This window comes from Hypanus sabinus, unplaced genomic scaffold (assembly GCF_030144855.1).
Source record: "Hypanus sabinus isolate sHypSab1 unplaced genomic scaffold, sHypSab1.hap1 scaffold_1075, whole genome shotgun sequence".
NCBI lineage: Eukaryota > Metazoa > Chordata > Chondrichthyes > Myliobatiformes > Dasyatidae > Hypanus > Hypanus sabinus.
The window spans coordinates 106486-125221 of NW_026779131.1; the positions used below are offsets into that span (position 1 = coordinate 106486).

The window sequence follows — 18736 nt, forward strand, 5'->3', positions numbered from 1 at the left end:
TGTTTTGTGATTTACAGCAAAGAAACAAGCTCTTCAGCCAACACACGCAAAATGCTGGTGGAACCCTGCAGGCCAGGCAGCATCTATAGAGAGAAGCGTTGTCGACGTTCCGGGCCGAGACCCTTCGTCAGGACTGACTGAAAGGGAAGGTACTAAGAGATTTGAAAGTAGGAGGGGGAGGGGGAAATGCGAAAAGTTAGGAGAAGACCAGAGGGGGTGGGATGAAGCTAAGATCTAGAAAGGTGATTTGCAAAAGAGATACAGAGCTGGAGAAGGGAAAGTATCATGGGACGGGAGGCCGAGAAAGAACGGAAGAGAGGAGAACCAGAGGGAGACAGAGAGCAGGCAAAGAGTGATGGGCAGAGAGAGAGAGAGAGAGAGAGAGAGAGAAGGGGGAGATTAAAAAGGGGATGGGGTAAGAAGAAGAGGAAGGGCATTAACGGAAGTTAGAGAAGTCGATATTCATGCCATCACGTTGGAAGCTACCCGAACGGCATGTAAGTTGTTGTTCGTCCAACCTGAGTGTGGCTTCATCTTGACAGTAGAAAGGTGGTGGTGGTTCTGGAGGTGTAATGAGGGCTGGTAAGTTGCGGCTGTCCCTGAATATGCCCTGTTTTGAGATGTAACTGACCAGTTACTGGACTTTTTGAAGTTGGTGATGTACGGATCGGAATATGGAAGTGACAGCAAGATCAGACTGGACGTGATATTCACGCTGGTTGGTGTGGGAAGAAGGACCAGGCTGTTTGTTTCACGTCCCGTGTTTACCGAACTTATAATGACCGTTTCACGTGTCCGCTTTGCGAACTTGAAATAGATGCGGAAATCTGAATTTTCAGCAACTACCTTGTCAATCTCCCTCGCCGTTCATTCATAAGTATTGTTTCAGCAATCGCGAATTTGACACATCTTCATAGATCATCTGGCGGCGCGAGACCTCAGGGCATCTTGACCTAACCTGAGTGTGATGTGCTCTGGATTCCATGTGTGATGTCCTTCAGGCACTGCGAGGTTGCAAAAATGTTATGTACTTTCATTATCCAAAGTACTTGTTATAAACCCACAAGGATCTTTGTCTTCAGAGCATCTCACAGTTGCATGTCAAAGTAACGGTGTTCCCCACATTGCCCAACAAAATCCTCCTGAATATCAACATTAACAAAACAAATGACATTTAATCACTATTTTTGCAAAGTAGCTTTTGTTCAGTGTATCAGCGGGAACAGCGACTGTTTTTGCAAAACGTCCCCTTAAAGATCAGCATTAACACAACAGCAACTAACAAGCGAAAGACCCGTTGCTACCCGTTGCAGATCAAATGTAAAGGCGCGATAATGCAGAGATGTCTCTCATTTATAGCCCCAATATTATTTCCTACATATGCGACGGGTATTGCTGTATTAGGCAGCTTCACTTCGAAAAATTTCAGTGACTGCGCATGACAAAAGGAGAAACACAACTGCACACGGCGATAAAAGACGCCGGCGGCAATACAGTGACGGCCGGAATTTCACTGGCAAAGTTGAAAGAGCGTCAGTGCAAAAGTCAGGCAGGACGCTGTCACCACCAGGGGGCAGTGTGGAAGATACAGACACGAGTTCAGAATGGGTGCATTGGTCACGCGCGTCACTGAGCCGCCCAACTTTGCAGTCAGATTCAATCTCGAGTATCATTTCTGTGTCCTTAACATCGCCCGTCCGATTTAAAAACGTTGCACTACTGGCGATATAGGGCGACAATGTCCGGCAGCTCACTAATCTACAAGATGGACATTTTCTTAACTTTTATCGCAGCAGTCTTCGGCCAATTAAGCACAAAAAATGACAGGCGAATTCTATACATGCACCGGCGATCATATGAAGTCCAGGTGAACAGCAACGAGTCGTCAAAGATTACTCCCAGCCATGCAAGTACTGCACCTGGAAGTGAGCGGAATTCCGCCAGAGAAGCGAGATTGACCAGGGGAGGACGGGGTGCGGTGGGTATCAGGCCAGAATGAAGCTACGGGAACACGACCACTGTTCCACCGCATTTTCCTGGCCAATGTACATTCATTAGAGTTCAGAGCACAGGGCCTAAGGACAAGATTGCTGTTTCGAAGGGACACAGAGGATTTCTGAGTCCTCTCTTTCACTGAGACGGCTCACTGCCATACTGTGAATGTCGCGCTCCAAACCAAAGGGTTATCAGTCCATCAGGCAGACCGATAGTCTGCATCAGATAAGAACAGAGCAGCGGCGACTCCTTCATGATAAACCATGGATTCGGAGTGTAACTGGGTGTCTCTTCCATGCCCACAGAATATGCGTTCCGATCCTCTAACTGAGGATTACCAATCGCTATTGTACTCCCCTTTCACCATCCCCTTCTGGGCCACAGAGCCAGTCTCAGTACCTTCCTCCTGGTAATTTCCACTCCCGGCAAACCACCAAATGCATCCTGCTATTGAGGTGTACGGCCACAAGGGGTCACTGCTCCGCCTGCCTATCCACTCTGCCTCTCCCGCAGGTTACCTGTGATCCTGTCGCCTTCCTCTCGGGTGGCTCCCTCCCTGTAGCATCTGCCTATCACCACCTCATTGTCCCGTGTGAGTCAAAGCTCATGGAACAGCAGCTCCCGTTCATGGGACATGCATGGAACATGCACCCGATGTACATTGTGCGGGTCTGTTTATGTATTTATGCGGGATAGAGGCGGTATCCCAGTTTCTCTAAATCTCACACAAGGTACATGACACTGACTCCACTCCAGCAAAGGCCGTTCCAACAATGGAGAATCCTTGTACATCTGGCTGGTCAATTCAGAGAAGTCCCGTCATTGCTGTCATAACCGCCAAGTGGCGGAACGCGTCCTCAGTACATTAATAAGTAATATATGCATACAATGTACATAACATTTCGGTAAGTAAACCAGCGAATGAACGAGTAAGTAAATTAAATAATGAAAAAGTAAACGAACTATCAAATAAAAAAAAGAATTATGAGCTCGCTTTCATGGGTCCATGTACCGCTCAAAAAAAAAACTGATTGCAGAAGATATTGGTAGCTCATTGAACGTGGGTCTTCCGGCTCATGTACCTACCTTCCGGATGGCGATAAGGACACGAGAATATATCCCGGATGGTGGCAATGAGAAGAAAGCATATTCCGTTTTGTACGAATAGGAAGGGTGTATATCCCGAATGGTTGTAATGGGACAAGAGCATATACCTGACGGTAATCACCCTTAATTATGGACCTGGTATTCCTGAGGAACCAGCTTTTGAAGATTTTCTCGATTATGAAGAGGCTTGCACTGTGATGAATGTGATTGTTGTACACAAGCCTATGCAATCTGTGTCGATCCTGTGCATTGCAGCCTGCACACCAGACGGTGATGGAAACAGTCAGAATACTCTCCACCTTGCATGTCCGGACATTTCCCAGTTTTTGGAGACATACCCATACCAAATCTCTTCAAGCTTTGTGGGCCAAAGGGTCTTTATTGTGCTGTAGGCTTTTTCTGTTTCTATGTTTCTATCCCCTAATGGAATACAGCCGCTGACGTGCCTTTCTTTGTGAATGTGTAACTGTGTGAGGCCAAGCAGAGATTCTCTCAGAAGGAGCTTAAACCTACTCACCCTCACCACCGCCGATCCTTCAATGAGGACTGGTGTGTGATCTCCCGACTTCTCCTTCGCGGAGTTCACAGTCACATCCTTGGTCTTGCTGTCTCTGTGTGCAAGATTATTGCGGCGGCAACAATCAGCCAGTCTACCTAACCGGAGGGAGGTAGTTTGGAGGAAATTTCCACATGATCTGGTACAGGACAACACCAGAGTATCGAGGGCCGAATACCCTTCTGCTTCTTTAGCGTTTTAGGTTCGTTCATTCTCCGCCTTCTCGCTCTGCGCTCCAGTCAGCTCCGGTTTTTCAGATAACGGGCTCTCGGGATCTCTCATGGAGACCAGGAAATGGGGCTCACTCTCCGAATGTAACAGAGACAGGCGCCGCTCTCTCGGGATCGCGTGGATGACGTTCACTTTACTCTCTCCCTTTCTCTTCATGTCGGTGGGTGAGAGAAACTCTCTTTGAGACCATTATCGGATTCCACACAGCAGCAGATAGTTGTAGAACAACACACAGGATTTGATGTAGATTTAAGCAAAGTACAGACTCTCTGATCCAATCAGCGCTGCCGCTTGTGACGTCAGAATCCAGATATCTGCCCCGCAAACCAGGAAGTGCGGCTCAGTCTCCGAGTGTAACAGAGATCGGCGCTGCTCTCTCGGGATGTCGGGACTGGCCTTCGCAGCTCTCGTTCTTTGTCTCCACATAACGGCGGGTGAGGGTCACTCTCTCGACCAGTCAGCGGTCAGATAATTAACAGAACGACCGGTAGTTAAGGGAATGAAGATGAGATTATAATTATCGACCTTACTGAGCTAAGAACAAATCCCTGGTATCTGTACAGATTGAGTTAAGTGCAGTTCCCAAGTCTATCTGCGTCTGTCGCTTTTCCCTCATATGATTTTCTCTTTCTCAGGTGGGTCCCAGCAGTTTACTATTATCGTTGAGCACAGCCAGATAAATGTCACCGCTGGAGGTGAAGCGCTTTTTTCAGTCCGGCCGTCGTCCAGCGTCAACAGTGGAAGCTGGAATTTTAATGGGATAACAGTCGCCCAGTGGATCGGTCAGACCGGGACTGTTGATAATTCCTACAGTTCACGGGCAGAGGTATTCACCTCCAACGGGTCGCTTCTGCTGAAGTCGGTGAGCATGTCGGACAGCGGGGAATACCGTGTGGATATGGTTCCAACAAATGGGTCCCAGACCTCAGCGACCGTCACTCTGCGTGTCACTGGTAAGTGAGACAGGGTCATGCGATCTCGGACTATAACTTTCATTTTATTCCTGTGGTGAAAGAATACAATACAACCTTTACGGTGGTCGCAGAACCTGGACTCCAGTGAACTCTGCCAGACCTGCTCTAGGACTGTTCAGTTCTCACTGTTGTGCGTGGCTGTGTATCGCCGTTTCTGTTTGCAGGCTGCTCGCACTTGCCCGTGCCGGATGTCAGTTCCGTCTTCAAGGACATCAAGTAATCATTTGTGCTGTATTTTACTCTATTGTTGAAAACGACTGTTTCTCAAGACAGCTGGAAATGATTAGTTGTAAATCACCTAGCGGAACGTTTAACGATGTTCCCCTCCCCAGTGACGCCAACATGTCTATGACAGTATAGAAACATAGAAAACCCACAGCACAATACAGGCCCTTCGGTCCACGTGTGTCGAAAATCTCCCTGCCGTAGGAATCACTATGCTTACATATAACCTCCATTTTTTCTAAGCTCCACTTACCTGTCCAAAAGTCTCTTTAAAGCCCCTATCGTATCCGCCTCCACCACCGTTGCCGGCAGTTCATTCCACGCACTCACCACCCTCTGCCTAAAAGATTTACCCCTGGTATCTCCTCTGTATCTGCTCCCCGGAGCCTTAAAACTGTGTCCTACTATAGCAACCATTTCAGCCCTGGGAAAAAGCCTCTGACTATCCACACAATCAATACCCCTCATCATCTTGTACACCTCTATCAGGTCACCTCTCATCCTCCGTCCCTCCAAGGAGAAAAGGCCGAGTTCACTGAACCTGTTTTCATTAGGCATGCTCCCTAATCCAGGCAACAACATTGTAAATCTCCTCTGCACCCTTTCTATGGCTTCCACATCCTTCCTCTAGTGAGACGACCAGAATATTGACAGCATTCTGAAGTTTTATCTCTGATTTGTGCATCTGCAGTAATTTGCTTTAAGCAGAATATATCTCCTTGGAGCCATCATTTCACCACAGTACGTTACAGGTGATACATGATCTGTGGTATTTTTACAGAAGCCCAACACCACATCGAATGACGCTGACTCGGTAGAACACAATGACACAGTTAGTTTGGAGTGCACGGCAAGAGGGGGACATGCTTCTTATTCGCGGTTAATGAAAAACAAAACAGATAGCTATAACGTTAGGATGACCGTGAGCAGCACATCGAGTGAACGTTTACCGCAAGTATCACTGTATTAGCCCATGTGTCAAAAACTTATTATGTTTTAAATGAAGAAAATACAACAAAAATAATGATGTGGAAAGGGACTTGTCAGTAATTTGTGTAGGATTGTCTGAAGGTTAAATTAGAGGTTGAGTCTCTTGTGAGGAAGGGAAATTCGATGCTAGCATTCATTTCAAGAGGACAAGAATATAAAAGAAAGCATATAATATTGAAAGATTATAATGCTCTGGTAGACCTCAATTGGAGTATTGTGAGCGGTTTTGGCCCCCTACCCGAGAATGGATGTGGTGAAATTGGAGAGGGTTCAAAGGGGGTTCACGAAAATGATTCCAGGATTGAAAGACTTGTCATAATAGGAGCCTTTAGTGTCTCTGAGCCTGTATTCACTAGAATCCAGAAGAGTTGAGAGGAAAGAAACTGTCTATCAGTTCACTCCTCATTCTTCTGATTCCAGTGAATACAGACACAAAGCATCAAATGCTCGTCATATGAAAACAATAGACTCATGTGAGTGAACTTCCTTTGAAGCCCTTCAGTATCAACACATCCTTTCCAGGAACGGTGCCCCAAATCTGCTCACAATACTCCAGCTGATGCCTCACTGGTGCTTAAACAGTTGAAAGGTCACGTCTTTGCTTTTACAATCTCGTCCACATGAAATGAATGTTAACATCGCCTTCTCCCCGTATTCCTCGATGCCCTGACCAATAGAAAATCTATCAACCTCTGCGTTAAATATACATAAAGACATGGTCTCCACCCCTGCTTGTGGCAAACAATTCCACGGATTTACTAAATCTTCTGAAGAAATACCCTTTCAGCTCCGTTCTGAAATGAGGTTTCTCTATTTTTAGCTGTGTCATCTTCACGTTGACTCTCCCACCACAGGAATCACCCTCTCTATAGGAAACTATAGTACATATTCATCCACGATAGGAAGCATCCTCTTCACATCCACTCTATCTGTGTCCTCTGGTCCCAGACTCCCCAACTACAGGAAACATCCTCTCCACATCCACTCTATCTGTGTCGTCTAGTCCTACACCCCCCTCCTAATAGGAAACATACTCTCCACATCCACTATATCGGTGTCCTCTGGTCCTAGACTCCGCCACTATAGAAAACATCCTCTCCACATCCAAACTATCTGTGTCTTCTGGTTCTAGACACCCCAACTACAGGGAACATCCTCTCCACATCCAATCTATCTGTGTCCTTTGGTCCTAGACTCCGCCACTACAGGAAACATCCTCTCCACATCCACTCTATCTGTGTCCTTTTGTACTAGACTCCCCCACTATAGGAAACATCCTCTCAACATCCACTCTATCTGTGTACTCTGGTCCCAGACTCCTCCACTATAGGAAACATCCTCTCAACATCCACTCTATCTGTGTCCTCTGGTCCTAGTCTCCCCCGCTACAGAAAACATCCTCTCCACATCCAATCTATCTTTGTCCTCTGGTCCTAGATTCCATCACTACAGGAAACATCCTCTCCACATCCACTCTATCTGTGTCCTCTGGTCCTAGACTCCCCCACTACAGGAAACATCCTCTCCACATCCACTCTATCTGTGTCTCTGGTCCTAGACTCCCCCACTACAGGAAACATCCTCTCCACATCCACTCTATCTGTGTCCTCTGGTCCTAGACTCCCCCACTATAGGAATCATCCTCTCCACATCCACTCTATCTGTGTCCTCTGGTCCTAGACTCCCCCACTATAGGAAACATCCTCTCCACATCCACTCTATCTGTGTCCTCTGGTCCTAGACTCCCCCACTACAGGAAACATCCTCTCCACTTCCACTCTATCTGTGTCCTCTTCTCCTAGACTCCCCCACTATAGGAAGCATCCTCTCCACATCCACTCTGTGTTGTTTTTTAGAAGTTAGGAGGATGGTTAGTCGGAGGCCATAGTCCTCTCCACGTAGACTCCAACAAGGCCTCTCACCTCTCGATAGTTTTCTATCAGGTCGCCCCTCTTTCTTCTGATTTCCAGTGAAAACAGACGCAAAGCCATCAAATGCTCTTTATACGAAAATCATTCAATGATAGACTCATATGAGTGAATTTCCAAGAAAAATGGGATATATCTGCTCCCAGTACTCAGGGTGATACCGCATTGGTGATTGAAAATTGAAAGATGACATCGTTGCTTTTATAATCTCGTCCACTTGAAATGAATGCTGACATTGCATTTGCCTTCCTGAGCAGAAAATCAACATGAACATTAACCTTCACTGGATCTTTCACAAGGACTCCCAAGTCGCAATGCACTTCAATACTCTGTCTTTTCCCTCTACTGTTTTATCTCCCATTTATTCAAACAAAGTGCATGACCGTTCTACGACTCCTGCCTCTCTAAATCCTCAATGCGAAATGCCCCTCCACGTGTGTTCAAGTCGTCTGCAAACTTTACAAGAGTGCAATCAATTCCATCGTCCAAATCATTGACATGTGACAGGAAAATAATCGGCCCCAACACGGACCACCGGGGAACACCACTGGTCACTGGCAGACTGGCAGAGAAAGCTCACGCTTTGGCTTTCGCCAATCTGCCACTACTTTATCTTGCTGAATCTTCCATGTAATACCATTAACTCTAAGCTTGTAAAACAGCCTCACTTATAAAACCATCTAACCATATAACCATACAACAATCACAGCACAGAAACAGGACATTCCGGCCCTCCTAGTCCGTGCCGAACTCTTAATCTCACCTAGTCCCACCTACCCGCACTCAGCCCATAGCCCTCCACTCCTTTCCTGTCCATATACCTATCCAATTTTACCTTAAATGACACAACTGAACTGGCCTCTACTACTTCTACAGGAAGCTCATTCCACACAGCTATCACTCTCTGAGTAAAGAAATACCCTCTCGTGTTTCCCTTAAACATCTGCCCCCTAACTCTCAAATCATGTCCTCTCGTTTGAATCTCCCCTACTCTCAATGGAAACAGCCTATTCACGTCAACTCTATCTATCCCTCTCAAAATTTTAAATACCTCGATCAAATCCCCCCCCAACCTTCTACGCTCCAATGAATATAGACCTAACTTGTTCAACCTTTCTCTGTAACTTAAGTGCTGAAACCCAGGTAACATCCTAGTACATCGTCTCTGCACTCTCTCTAATTTATTGATATCTTTCCTATAAATCGGTGACCAGAACTGTACACAATATTGCAAATTTGGCCTTACCAATGCCTTGTACAATTTTAACATTACATCCCAACTTCTGTACTCAATACTCTGATTTATAAAGGCCAGCGTTCCAAAAGCCTTCTTCACCACCCTATCTACATGAGACTCCACCTTCAGGGAACTATGCAGTGTTATCCTAGATCTCTCTGTTCCTCTGCATTCCTCAATGCCCTACCATTTACCCTGTATGTTCCATTTGGATTATTCCTGCCAAAATGTAGAACATAGGTGTCAAACTCAAGGCCCGCGGGCCATATCCGGCCCGGCGGAGAATTATATACGGCCCGCGAGATCATTTTAGATGGATCTATTATTTTAATTATTAATGGCCCGGCGATATGAAGCCTATGATGGTAAGTTAGTACCAATCATAACAATAATGCTTGCTCAGCAGTCTTCTTCATAAGAAACGGAATTTCTGAAGTGAAACACTTTGTAGTTACAGCAGAGACTGAGACACATGAGAACAGGCTGAAAAAACGGAGGCAATGAAAGCTGCGTTCGCCCGCGCCCGACTGATCCGGCCCGCATGAAGCTGTATTTTGCCCAATCCGGCCCGTGACCTAAAATGAGTTTGACACCCCTGACTGATGTAGAACCTCACACTTCTCAGCATTAAACTCCATCTGCCAACGTTCAGGCCATTCTTCTAACCGGCATAATTCTCCCTACAAGCTTTGAAAACCCACCTCATTATCCTCAACACCTCCTACCTTCGTATCATGTATGGCACCTTGACCTGGCCTTCTGAAAATTCCCGAACACAACATCGACCGGTTATCCTTTGTCTATCCTGCCTGTTATTTCTTCAAACGATTCCAGCAGATTTGTCAGGCAAGATTTCCCCCTGAGGGAAGCATGCTGACTGCAGCCTATTTTATCATCTGCCTCCAAGTACCCTGAGACCTCATCCTTAATGATGGTCTCTTTTCCCAACAGTTCTGGCCAACTCCCGTCCCACGGGTCTGTAATTCGATTGACCCCATTGTGATACTGACACATAAGACTTCAGCTTCTCCTTCACAAATTTCAGTGTGAATTCGATCACGTTATAAACACTTTACCGAAGTTCTTTGTTTTCTTTTCCCTAAAGGTCTCTGTTCAATTCTGTATCTTTGCTCAACACCAAATCCAGAGTAGATAATAATAGATAATAGATGATCCTCTACTGGGCTCAACCACCAGCTGCCCTGAAACACCAGCTCGCAGGGACTCTACAAGATCACCCTGCTGGAATCCAGTACCAACCTGATTTTTCCAATCTATCTTCCTATTGAAATCCCTCCTTACTTATTGTAACATTGCCCACTAGACATGCATTTTCTATCACACGTTGTTGTTTTAGGCCGCATCATTGTTCTGTCTGGCGGTCTCCGTGCAATTCCCATTAGGGATATTTTACCCTCGCTGTTCCACATTGGTTTAATACTTTCCCACCCACTTTCACCTCTTTCTAATAATTTAACTTCATTTTTCACCAACACATCAAACCCGACCCGCTTGTCCTCCTGCCGGTCCTTTCGATACAATATGTATCCTTGGACATCAAACACCCGGCTATAACCTTGATTCAGTGTTGCCGACAGTATTATAGGACGAATTTTGTAGGTGCAATAAGATGTAAAAAGACAGAGTATACGGGGAAACCAGCTTATTCTCATTTATTCCAGAAGACAATTAAAGTAAAGCCAAGTTACTAAGAAACAGCAGTAAAGCTAGAAACTCCGCCGGAGTTTCATTCAGTCCGCGATCTGATCTGAAATCGAAACACGTGGGGATAAGAGACAGGAATGGCGACAGAGGCGGGGATCGTGAGTTGGCGAACCAAATGTTATGAACATGATGTCGCTGAAACCAAGTGTAACTCCATTCGAATTTTAATTTTAGAACCAGGGCCAGTGACCGGGGTTGCCGTGGTGACCAATAATTCCACTCCCCTGGAAAACCTCGATACCGTCGCACTGAGTTGTGTCGCGTCGGGCTCTGTTCAGACACGGACATGGTTCAAGGACAACCAACCCATCCAGGAAAACGGCAGAATATTTACATCTCCCGACAGGGCGAAACTGACTATAATCAGAGTTAACAGAAACGACGTCGGGACGTACAAGTGCATCGTCAGCAACTCTTTCAGCAGTGGCGCTGGAGAGACCTACGTGGAGGTTTACTGCAAGTACACAGGTAACCAGCAGCCATCATTTGTATCGGATTTTACTGAACTCGACAGGTATTCTCATTTTGTAGATAGGCCGGAGAAGGTCAGAATTGTACCGGAGCGTCCAGTTGTTTCAAATATAGTGCCAAACATGACGTTCAAATGCCAAGTGGAAATAAGTCCAGATCCAGCTTATTGGCTCAAAGTGGCTGACACTCAATAGACAATAGACAATAGACAATAGGTGCAGAAGTAGACCATTCGGCCCCTCGAGTCTGCACAGCCATTCTGAGATCATGGCTGATCATTCACTATCAATACCCAGTCCCTGCCTTGTCCCCATTTCCCTTGATTCCCCTATCCATCAGATATCTATCTAGCTCCTTCTTGAAAGCATCCAGAGAATTGGCCTCCACCGTCTTCCGAGGCTGTGCATTCCACACCTCCACAACTCTCTGGGAGAAGAAGCTCTTCCTCAACTCTGTTTTAAATAACTGACCTCTTATTCTCAATCCATGCCCTCTGCTACTGGACTCTCCCAACATCTGGAACATATTTCCTGCCTCAATCCTATCAAAACCTTTAATCATCTTAAACGTTTCAATCAGATCCCCTCTCAATCTCCTCAATTCCAGCTTGTACAAGCCCAATCTCTCCAATCTCCCTGCGTAAGACAGCCCTGCCATCCCAGGAATCAACCTAGTGAATCTACGCTGCACTTCCTCAATTGCCAGAATGTCCTTCCTTAAACCTGGAGACCAAAACTGTACACAATATTCCAGTTGTGGTCTCACCAGGGCCCTGTACAAATGCAAAAGGACATCCTTGCTCTTGTACTCAATTCCCCTTGTAACAAAGGCCAACATTCCATTTGCCCTCTTCATTGCCTGTTGCACTTGCTCATTCACGTTCATTGACTGGTGAACTACGACTCCTAGGTCTCTTTGCATTTCTCCCTTACCTAACTCTACCCCGTTCAGACAATACTCTGCCCTCTTGTTTCTGCTTCCAAAGTGGATAACTTTACATTTATTCACATTGAATGACATCTGCCAAGTATCTGCCCACTCACCCAGCCTATCCAAGTCTCCCTGTATTCTCCTAACGTCCTCTTCGCATGTCACACTGCCACCCAGTTTAGTATCGTCAGCAAACTTGCTGATATAGTTTTCAATGCCCTCATCTAAATCATTGACATAAATCGTAAAGAGCTGTGGTCCCAATACAGAGCCCTGTGGTAACCCACTAGTCACCTCCAGCCAGTCCGAGAAACACCCATTCACTGCTACCCTTTGCTTTCTATCTGGCAACCAGTTTTCTATCCATGTTGAAACCCTGCCCCCAATGCCATGAGCTCTGATTTTACTCACTAATCTCCTATGTGGCACCTTATCGAATGCCTTCTGAAAATCTAGGTATTCAACATCCACTGGCTTACCCTCGTCTAACATCCTTGTTACACCCTCCAAAAACTCCAACAAACTTTACAACTCCAGCACTCCGAGGGAGGAGTTGTAAAGTTTGATGACCACAGGCAGCAATGATTTCCTATGACGCTCAGTGTTACATCTCGGTGGAATGAGTCCCTGGTTGAATGTACTCCTGTGCCTAATCAGTACATTATGGAGTGGATGGGAGTCACTGTCCAAGATGGCATGCAACTTGGACAGCATCCTCTTTTCAGACACCACCGTCAGAGAGTCCAGTTGCACCCCCACAACATCACTGGCCTTACTAATTAGTTTGTTGATTCTGTTGGTATCTGCTACCCTCAGCCTGCTGCCCCAGCACACAACAGCAAAAATGATAGCACTGGCCACCACAGACTCGTAACCATCCACAGCATCTTCCAGCAGATGCTAAAGCTACTCAGTCTCCTCAGGAAATTGAGACGACTCTGACCCTTCTTGTAGACAGCCTCAGTGTTCTTTGACCAGTCCAGTTTTTTGTTAAATTGTATCCTCAGGTACTTGTAATCCTTCCAACATGTCCGCACTGACCCTTTGGATGGAAACAGGGGTCACCGGTGCCTTGGCCCTCCGCAGGTCCACCGCCAGCTCCTTAGTCTTTATCACATTAAGCTGCAGATGATTTTGCTCGCACCATGTGACAAAGTTTCCCACCGCAGCCCTGTACTCAGCCTGATCTCCCTTGCTGATGCATCCAACTATGGCACTGTCATCAGAAAACTTCTGAAGATGGCAAGACTCGGTGCAATAGTTGATGTCCGAGGTGTAGATGATGAAGAGAACAGGAGACAGGACAGTCCCCTGTGGAGCCCCAGTGCTACTGACCACTCTGTCTGACACACTGTGTTGTAAGTACTGTGTGCCAGCGCTTGAAAGTGCAAGAAAGGATCTAAAAAGCGAAGATTGGGACAGGTTGTTCTCTTGAAAGGATGTCGTTGGTAAGTGGGAGGTCTGGAAAGGAGAAATTTTGAGACAGCAGAGTTCGTATGTTCCTGTCAGGGTTAAAGGCTAAACGAATAATAATAAGGAACCTTAGTTCTCGAGAGATATTGGAACTCTGATGAAAAAGAAGAGAGAGATGTGTAACATATACAGGCAACAGCGAGGAAATAAGGTGCTTGAGGATTATAAAAAATTGGTCAGCTTGATGATCAGAGTGGTCGGCTATGTACGGAAACAAAAGAAATGGGGAGATCTTAAATGTTTTTTTTGCATCTCTATTTACTAAGGAAACTGTGATGGAGTCGTTGGAAATAATGCAAACAGGTAGTGAGGACATGGAACTTATACAAATTAAACAGGAGGAGGTACTCGCTGTCTTGAGGCAAATCAGAGTAGATAAATCCCCAGAACCTGACAGGGTATTCCCTCGGACCTTGATGGAGACTTGTGTTGAAATTGTAGGGGTCCTGGCAGATATAGTTAAAATGTTGGTATCGACGGGTGAGGTGTTCCTGTTGTCCCGTTGTTTTAAAAAAAAGCCTCTAAAAGTTATCCGAGAAATTATAGGCCGGTAAGTTTGACGTTAGTAGCAGGTAAATTAATTGAAGGATCACTAATAGAAAGGCTTTACAAGTATTTCGATAGACAGGGGCTTACCAGGGAGAGTCAAGATGGCTTTGTGCGTGGTCGGTCATGTTCAAACCAATCTATTGGAGTTTCTCGAGGAAGTTACCAGGAAAGTGGATGAATGGAAGGCTGTGGATGTTGACTACATAGACTTCAGTAATGCCTTTGACATGGGAGGTTACTTAGAAAGATTCATTCGCTGGGTATTCATGGAGAGGTAGTGAATTGGATTAGATATTTTCTCAATGGCAGAAGCCAGAGAGTGGTAGTGGAGGATTGCTTCTCTGAGTGGAGGCCTGTGACTAGTGGTGTGCCACAGGGATCAGTGCTGCGTTTATTGTTATTTGTCATCTATATCAATGATCTCGATGACAATGTGGTAAATTGGATCAGCAAATTGACTAATGATACAAAGATTGGAGGTGTAGTGGACAGTGCGGAGGGTTTTCAAAGCTTGCAGGGGGATTTGGACCAGTTGGAGGAATGAGCTTCTTCACACAGCGAATAGTGGGAGTGTGGATTGAGTTGACAGGTGAACTGGTAAATGAGGGTTCATTTTAATCTTGTAGAGAAACTTGGACAGGTACATGGATGAGATGTATATGTAGGGATATGCTCCAGGTGCAGGTCAGTGGGACTAGGCAGGAAAATGGTTCCACAGAGCCGAGAAGGGCCGAAGGGCCTTTTTATGTGCTGTAATGTTTTATGTTTCTATGGTTCCATTCGGAAATTTGCAATGGAATATCCCGCCCCCCCCCCACCATCCTTCTAAATTCAAACGAGTAAACACCCAGAGCAATTAAACGTTCCTCGCATGTTAACCCTTTCATTCTGGGAATAATCCTTGCGACACAATATGCGACTCTAAACTGACTCAGTCAAATTGTTGTGAAAATGAATTTGCCAGTGATAAAGACGTGTTCTCAGAATGTAAGATATATAAACATATATATATGTTTCCCTTGTGTGTTATCAGCAAAAACAGATGGCAATTGCACCCTCGGCTCTGGCGCAATCGTGGGCATTCTACTTGGTTTACTTGGCATGGGCCTGATCGGCGGAGTCAATGGATGGTTGATCGCGATGAAATCCGGCGGGTATATGCATGCTTTCTCCTAATATAGCCTCTACTTTTAATTGGTGCGGTAGAATTCTGTTTTCTTTTTCTTTTTATTTTTTTGCAAAAGTGATATACCAAAAGCTTTAATGCGAGTTTGAGATGCGACAGGTGGATGAAACAAATTACACAAGCTGGAGAAGGAAATACATAAATACTTGCTGACGGTTCATGTGCAAGGCTCAGGAATGGAACACGAACGGTGCATGGGTGGAGAGGTTCAACAGGCACTGACATCCTTTCGGTGAGCGGTAACGCATATCAGACCATAAGACCTCCACAGACGCTTGTGGCAACATATTCCATAGATTTATCAGAGTCTGTCTAAAGTAATTTCTCCGCACCTCTGTTCTAAATGTACGGCCTTCGATCCTAAACCCGTGCTTTCTTGTCCTAAACTCCCCTCCCAAGGGAAGTAACTTTGCCATATGTGACTGAATATTACCCTGTCGACAACAATCAACTTGCAGCTGGTCAATTCTCGACACTCGCCTGGTGATTAAAAAAAAAACGGGGACCGCTCCGGCTCCACTTTTCTCCATTTTTTTTTTACATCTCATTTCCCAAAAGCTGCTAAAACTGATCAGCAAGTCCGGAATCATTCCACAGATCAGGGGTGGCCCGGGGACAGAATCAGCATTAAACTTTCACGTGGGCGTTGCTTTCCTGAAATTTGAACATCTTTCCGAAAGCGGAAGTGTTCAGTGATACATGTGTCACTTTCCCCTGAAAAACTGAGATCTGAAGGCCCAGAACACTATCGCCGTGCAATCCAATATGCTCACTGTTGTTAAGATCGAGTAGGACTGGAATCGGGCATCACATAACCGGAATAGATTCAGGGAATAACCATGGAGTATCCGATGGAACTGTAGGAGCCGTTCTCATTCGGTGAATCAGTGCAAGAAGCCACTTCTTCCGAATTCATGTTTTGACCTTTGTTTCTGTTTATTCAGGATCAATGATCCCCCACAATCCCAGGACTACACAAGCGTCAATTCCGGAAGGAAGAGTGAGTGAACTGCATTTCAATTGTTCTACTACTGAGTTCCTGGAAATCTTAACATTTCATTTAGATATGGGAGTCCCGAGTACACAGAATCTGCAGGTTTTCATCCGAGCAAATGTTCACGAATAATTCTGCTTGGGTTGTTGGGTTGTCCAGTTAAATAGGTAGACAATAACTTTGGAGGGGTGGTATGGTATTTCCCTTTCTGTATCTGACCTAAATTATTGGTCGTCTATACAGGGGGTGACCTGTTTCTGGCGTTTGTGGGAATGTAGTTCATGCTGTCGCTGGCATTTTGTTTTGTGGCCGCATTGACATCCGCTGTGTTAACAACGGCCCATGATGCTCTTCACCGCTGTGACGTATCTGTACTGTTCCCGCAGGCACCTTGGATACAAACACCGTGAACGCATCGGGAACTTATGAAAATCTCTCAAGGAATGAACAGGTTGGATTTTTGAATTATGTTCATGATCTCAGTCATTGTTTGAAAGATGAGAAGATAAGTAATGTGATGGGTCGCGTCCGAGCAGCAATGAATGTGAAGATTGATACCCTCGGGGTTTACACGTGGAGAGACAGAATACAATTGTCGAGCGCAAGGTTAAACGTCACAATAGAAATCTTCAATTTCTCTTTTCAGGGCGCAAGGCACAATGTAGAAGATGGAAACTCCACTTACACGGTGAGGGAATTATTTGCGTCAGTCCTTTTTTGAAGTAATTGTTCCCACTTCACACAGTATGATGAATCACACAGCGGATGAACTCATGAAGTAATATGTGTCAGTCTTTACTGCGGAGCAGACCATCAGTATGACAGTGTCAGGTCACCGGAGTGGTTGCAGTCACTATAATAAGGAGAAGATGCAAGGCAAGCTGGAAGGGCTGAAGGTGGAGAAATCACCTGGATTAACTGCACCCCAGCATTCTGAAACGTGTCTCTAAAGGGGTAGAGGAGGGAATAGTACTGGTATGCCCAGCTGAAGATTACTATGGAATTGTTTTTGAGGACTAGAAAGTTGCAAATATCACTCTGATCTTCTTGAAGGAAGAGAAGCAAGGAATTACGTGCCCTTTCGCTTGGGGACCATGTCTGTCTGTCTCGGATCCTCTGTTCATCACGGTCCGTCTGCTTTGTGTTACTTTCAGACATAATTTATTAAATGTGCGCAGATACTCTTCAATATTCTTGCAGTTCACTTCATTCACAGAATGTTTTTAATAAAAAAAATCTGCTAATGATGCTGATTTCCTCTCATTAACAGGGACTTGTCCTGGAGGACCGATCTGTTTACAGTGATCTGAAGAGGTATGTGAACGGGACATTGGGCTGCCGATACATAGTGTTACTTGTAAAGGAAACGTATCCACTAGTTTCAGTTCTGTGAGCCGTGCAGGGCCACGGTTGTGCCCGTGATTAGCAGTTTCGAGACAAGTAACTGCGCAAGACTGGAGTTGGGCGGCATCGTACAACGATATACTGTTATTGAAAGGAACAAATTTCCGGGGACCGTGGCGATATGAAATCTCCTAGTTGTATTGAAGGTTGCAATGTCACGATGTTTGACACGGATTCAAAAGTCATCACTTCGTATTTATCCTCCCCAGCAACAGCACTTCCGGATCGCTGACGTGGTCAACATAAATTGTGCGTTGTTTCCGCAGATGACGTCACGGGTGAAGAGAAGAGGATGGTTGGCCCGTGGATTGACACAGAGGAAGGACAACCATCGAGGGAAAAGCCACCGTTCAGAATGTCCTTCATTGTTTCTTCATGGTTGTTCTCCATGTCTGCGTTAGATATTTTCTGCGTTTCACATCCTCAGGACGAAGTCATCACTAAAGGTTTTGACTCGTTTGTATCACAGCAGCTTAGTTCCCTCACCTCAGCCCAGACTCCTATGTCCCATAATTGACACCTTCACTCTGCCGGCGACATTTGTCCTCTCAACGTTACACTGTGATATAATCTATATACCGTTTTGACCCACGTCATAGTCCGATAGTTTTCTGACTACTTGTTACGCTCAAGAACATGAAATATCGTAGCGCTTCACGCTCAACCCACAGATTAGCTTCGTTATTCACTTAGCGTGAGGCCGGAGCCGCGGCACAAGCGGCCAAGTGGTTTTAATTCCATTAATTGCACCCTTTAAGAAG

General features: G+C 45.6%; 1 protein-coding gene across 2 annotated transcripts; it reads left to right on the plus strand.

Annotated features, from left to right (window-relative positions):
- The first annotated feature begins 4252 nt into the window (after positions 1-4252).
- LOC132386258 (carcinoembryonic antigen-related cell adhesion molecule 7-like) lies at positions 4253-18373 on the plus strand. Of its 2 annotated transcripts, XM_059958534.1 has the most exons (9): positions 4253-4323; positions 4525-4842; positions 11143-11436; positions 15425-15545; positions 16522-16577; positions 16958-17022; positions 17218-17259; positions 17842-17885; positions 18242-18373. In XM_059958534.1, the coding sequence occupies exons 1-9, from the start codon at positions 4272-4274 to the stop codon at positions 18243-18245; spliced, it is 996 nt and encodes a 331-aa protein (XP_059814517.1). In that variant the 5' UTR covers positions 4253-4271; the 3' UTR covers positions 18246-18373. The 2 variants fall into 2 exon arrangements, 1 of the variants encoding a protein (XP_059814517.1); XR_009509445.1 differs by lacking the exons at positions 17842-17885; positions 18242-18373 and having other exon boundaries at positions 15425-15809; positions 17218-17227.
- Positions 18374-18736: the final 363 nt, after the last annotated feature.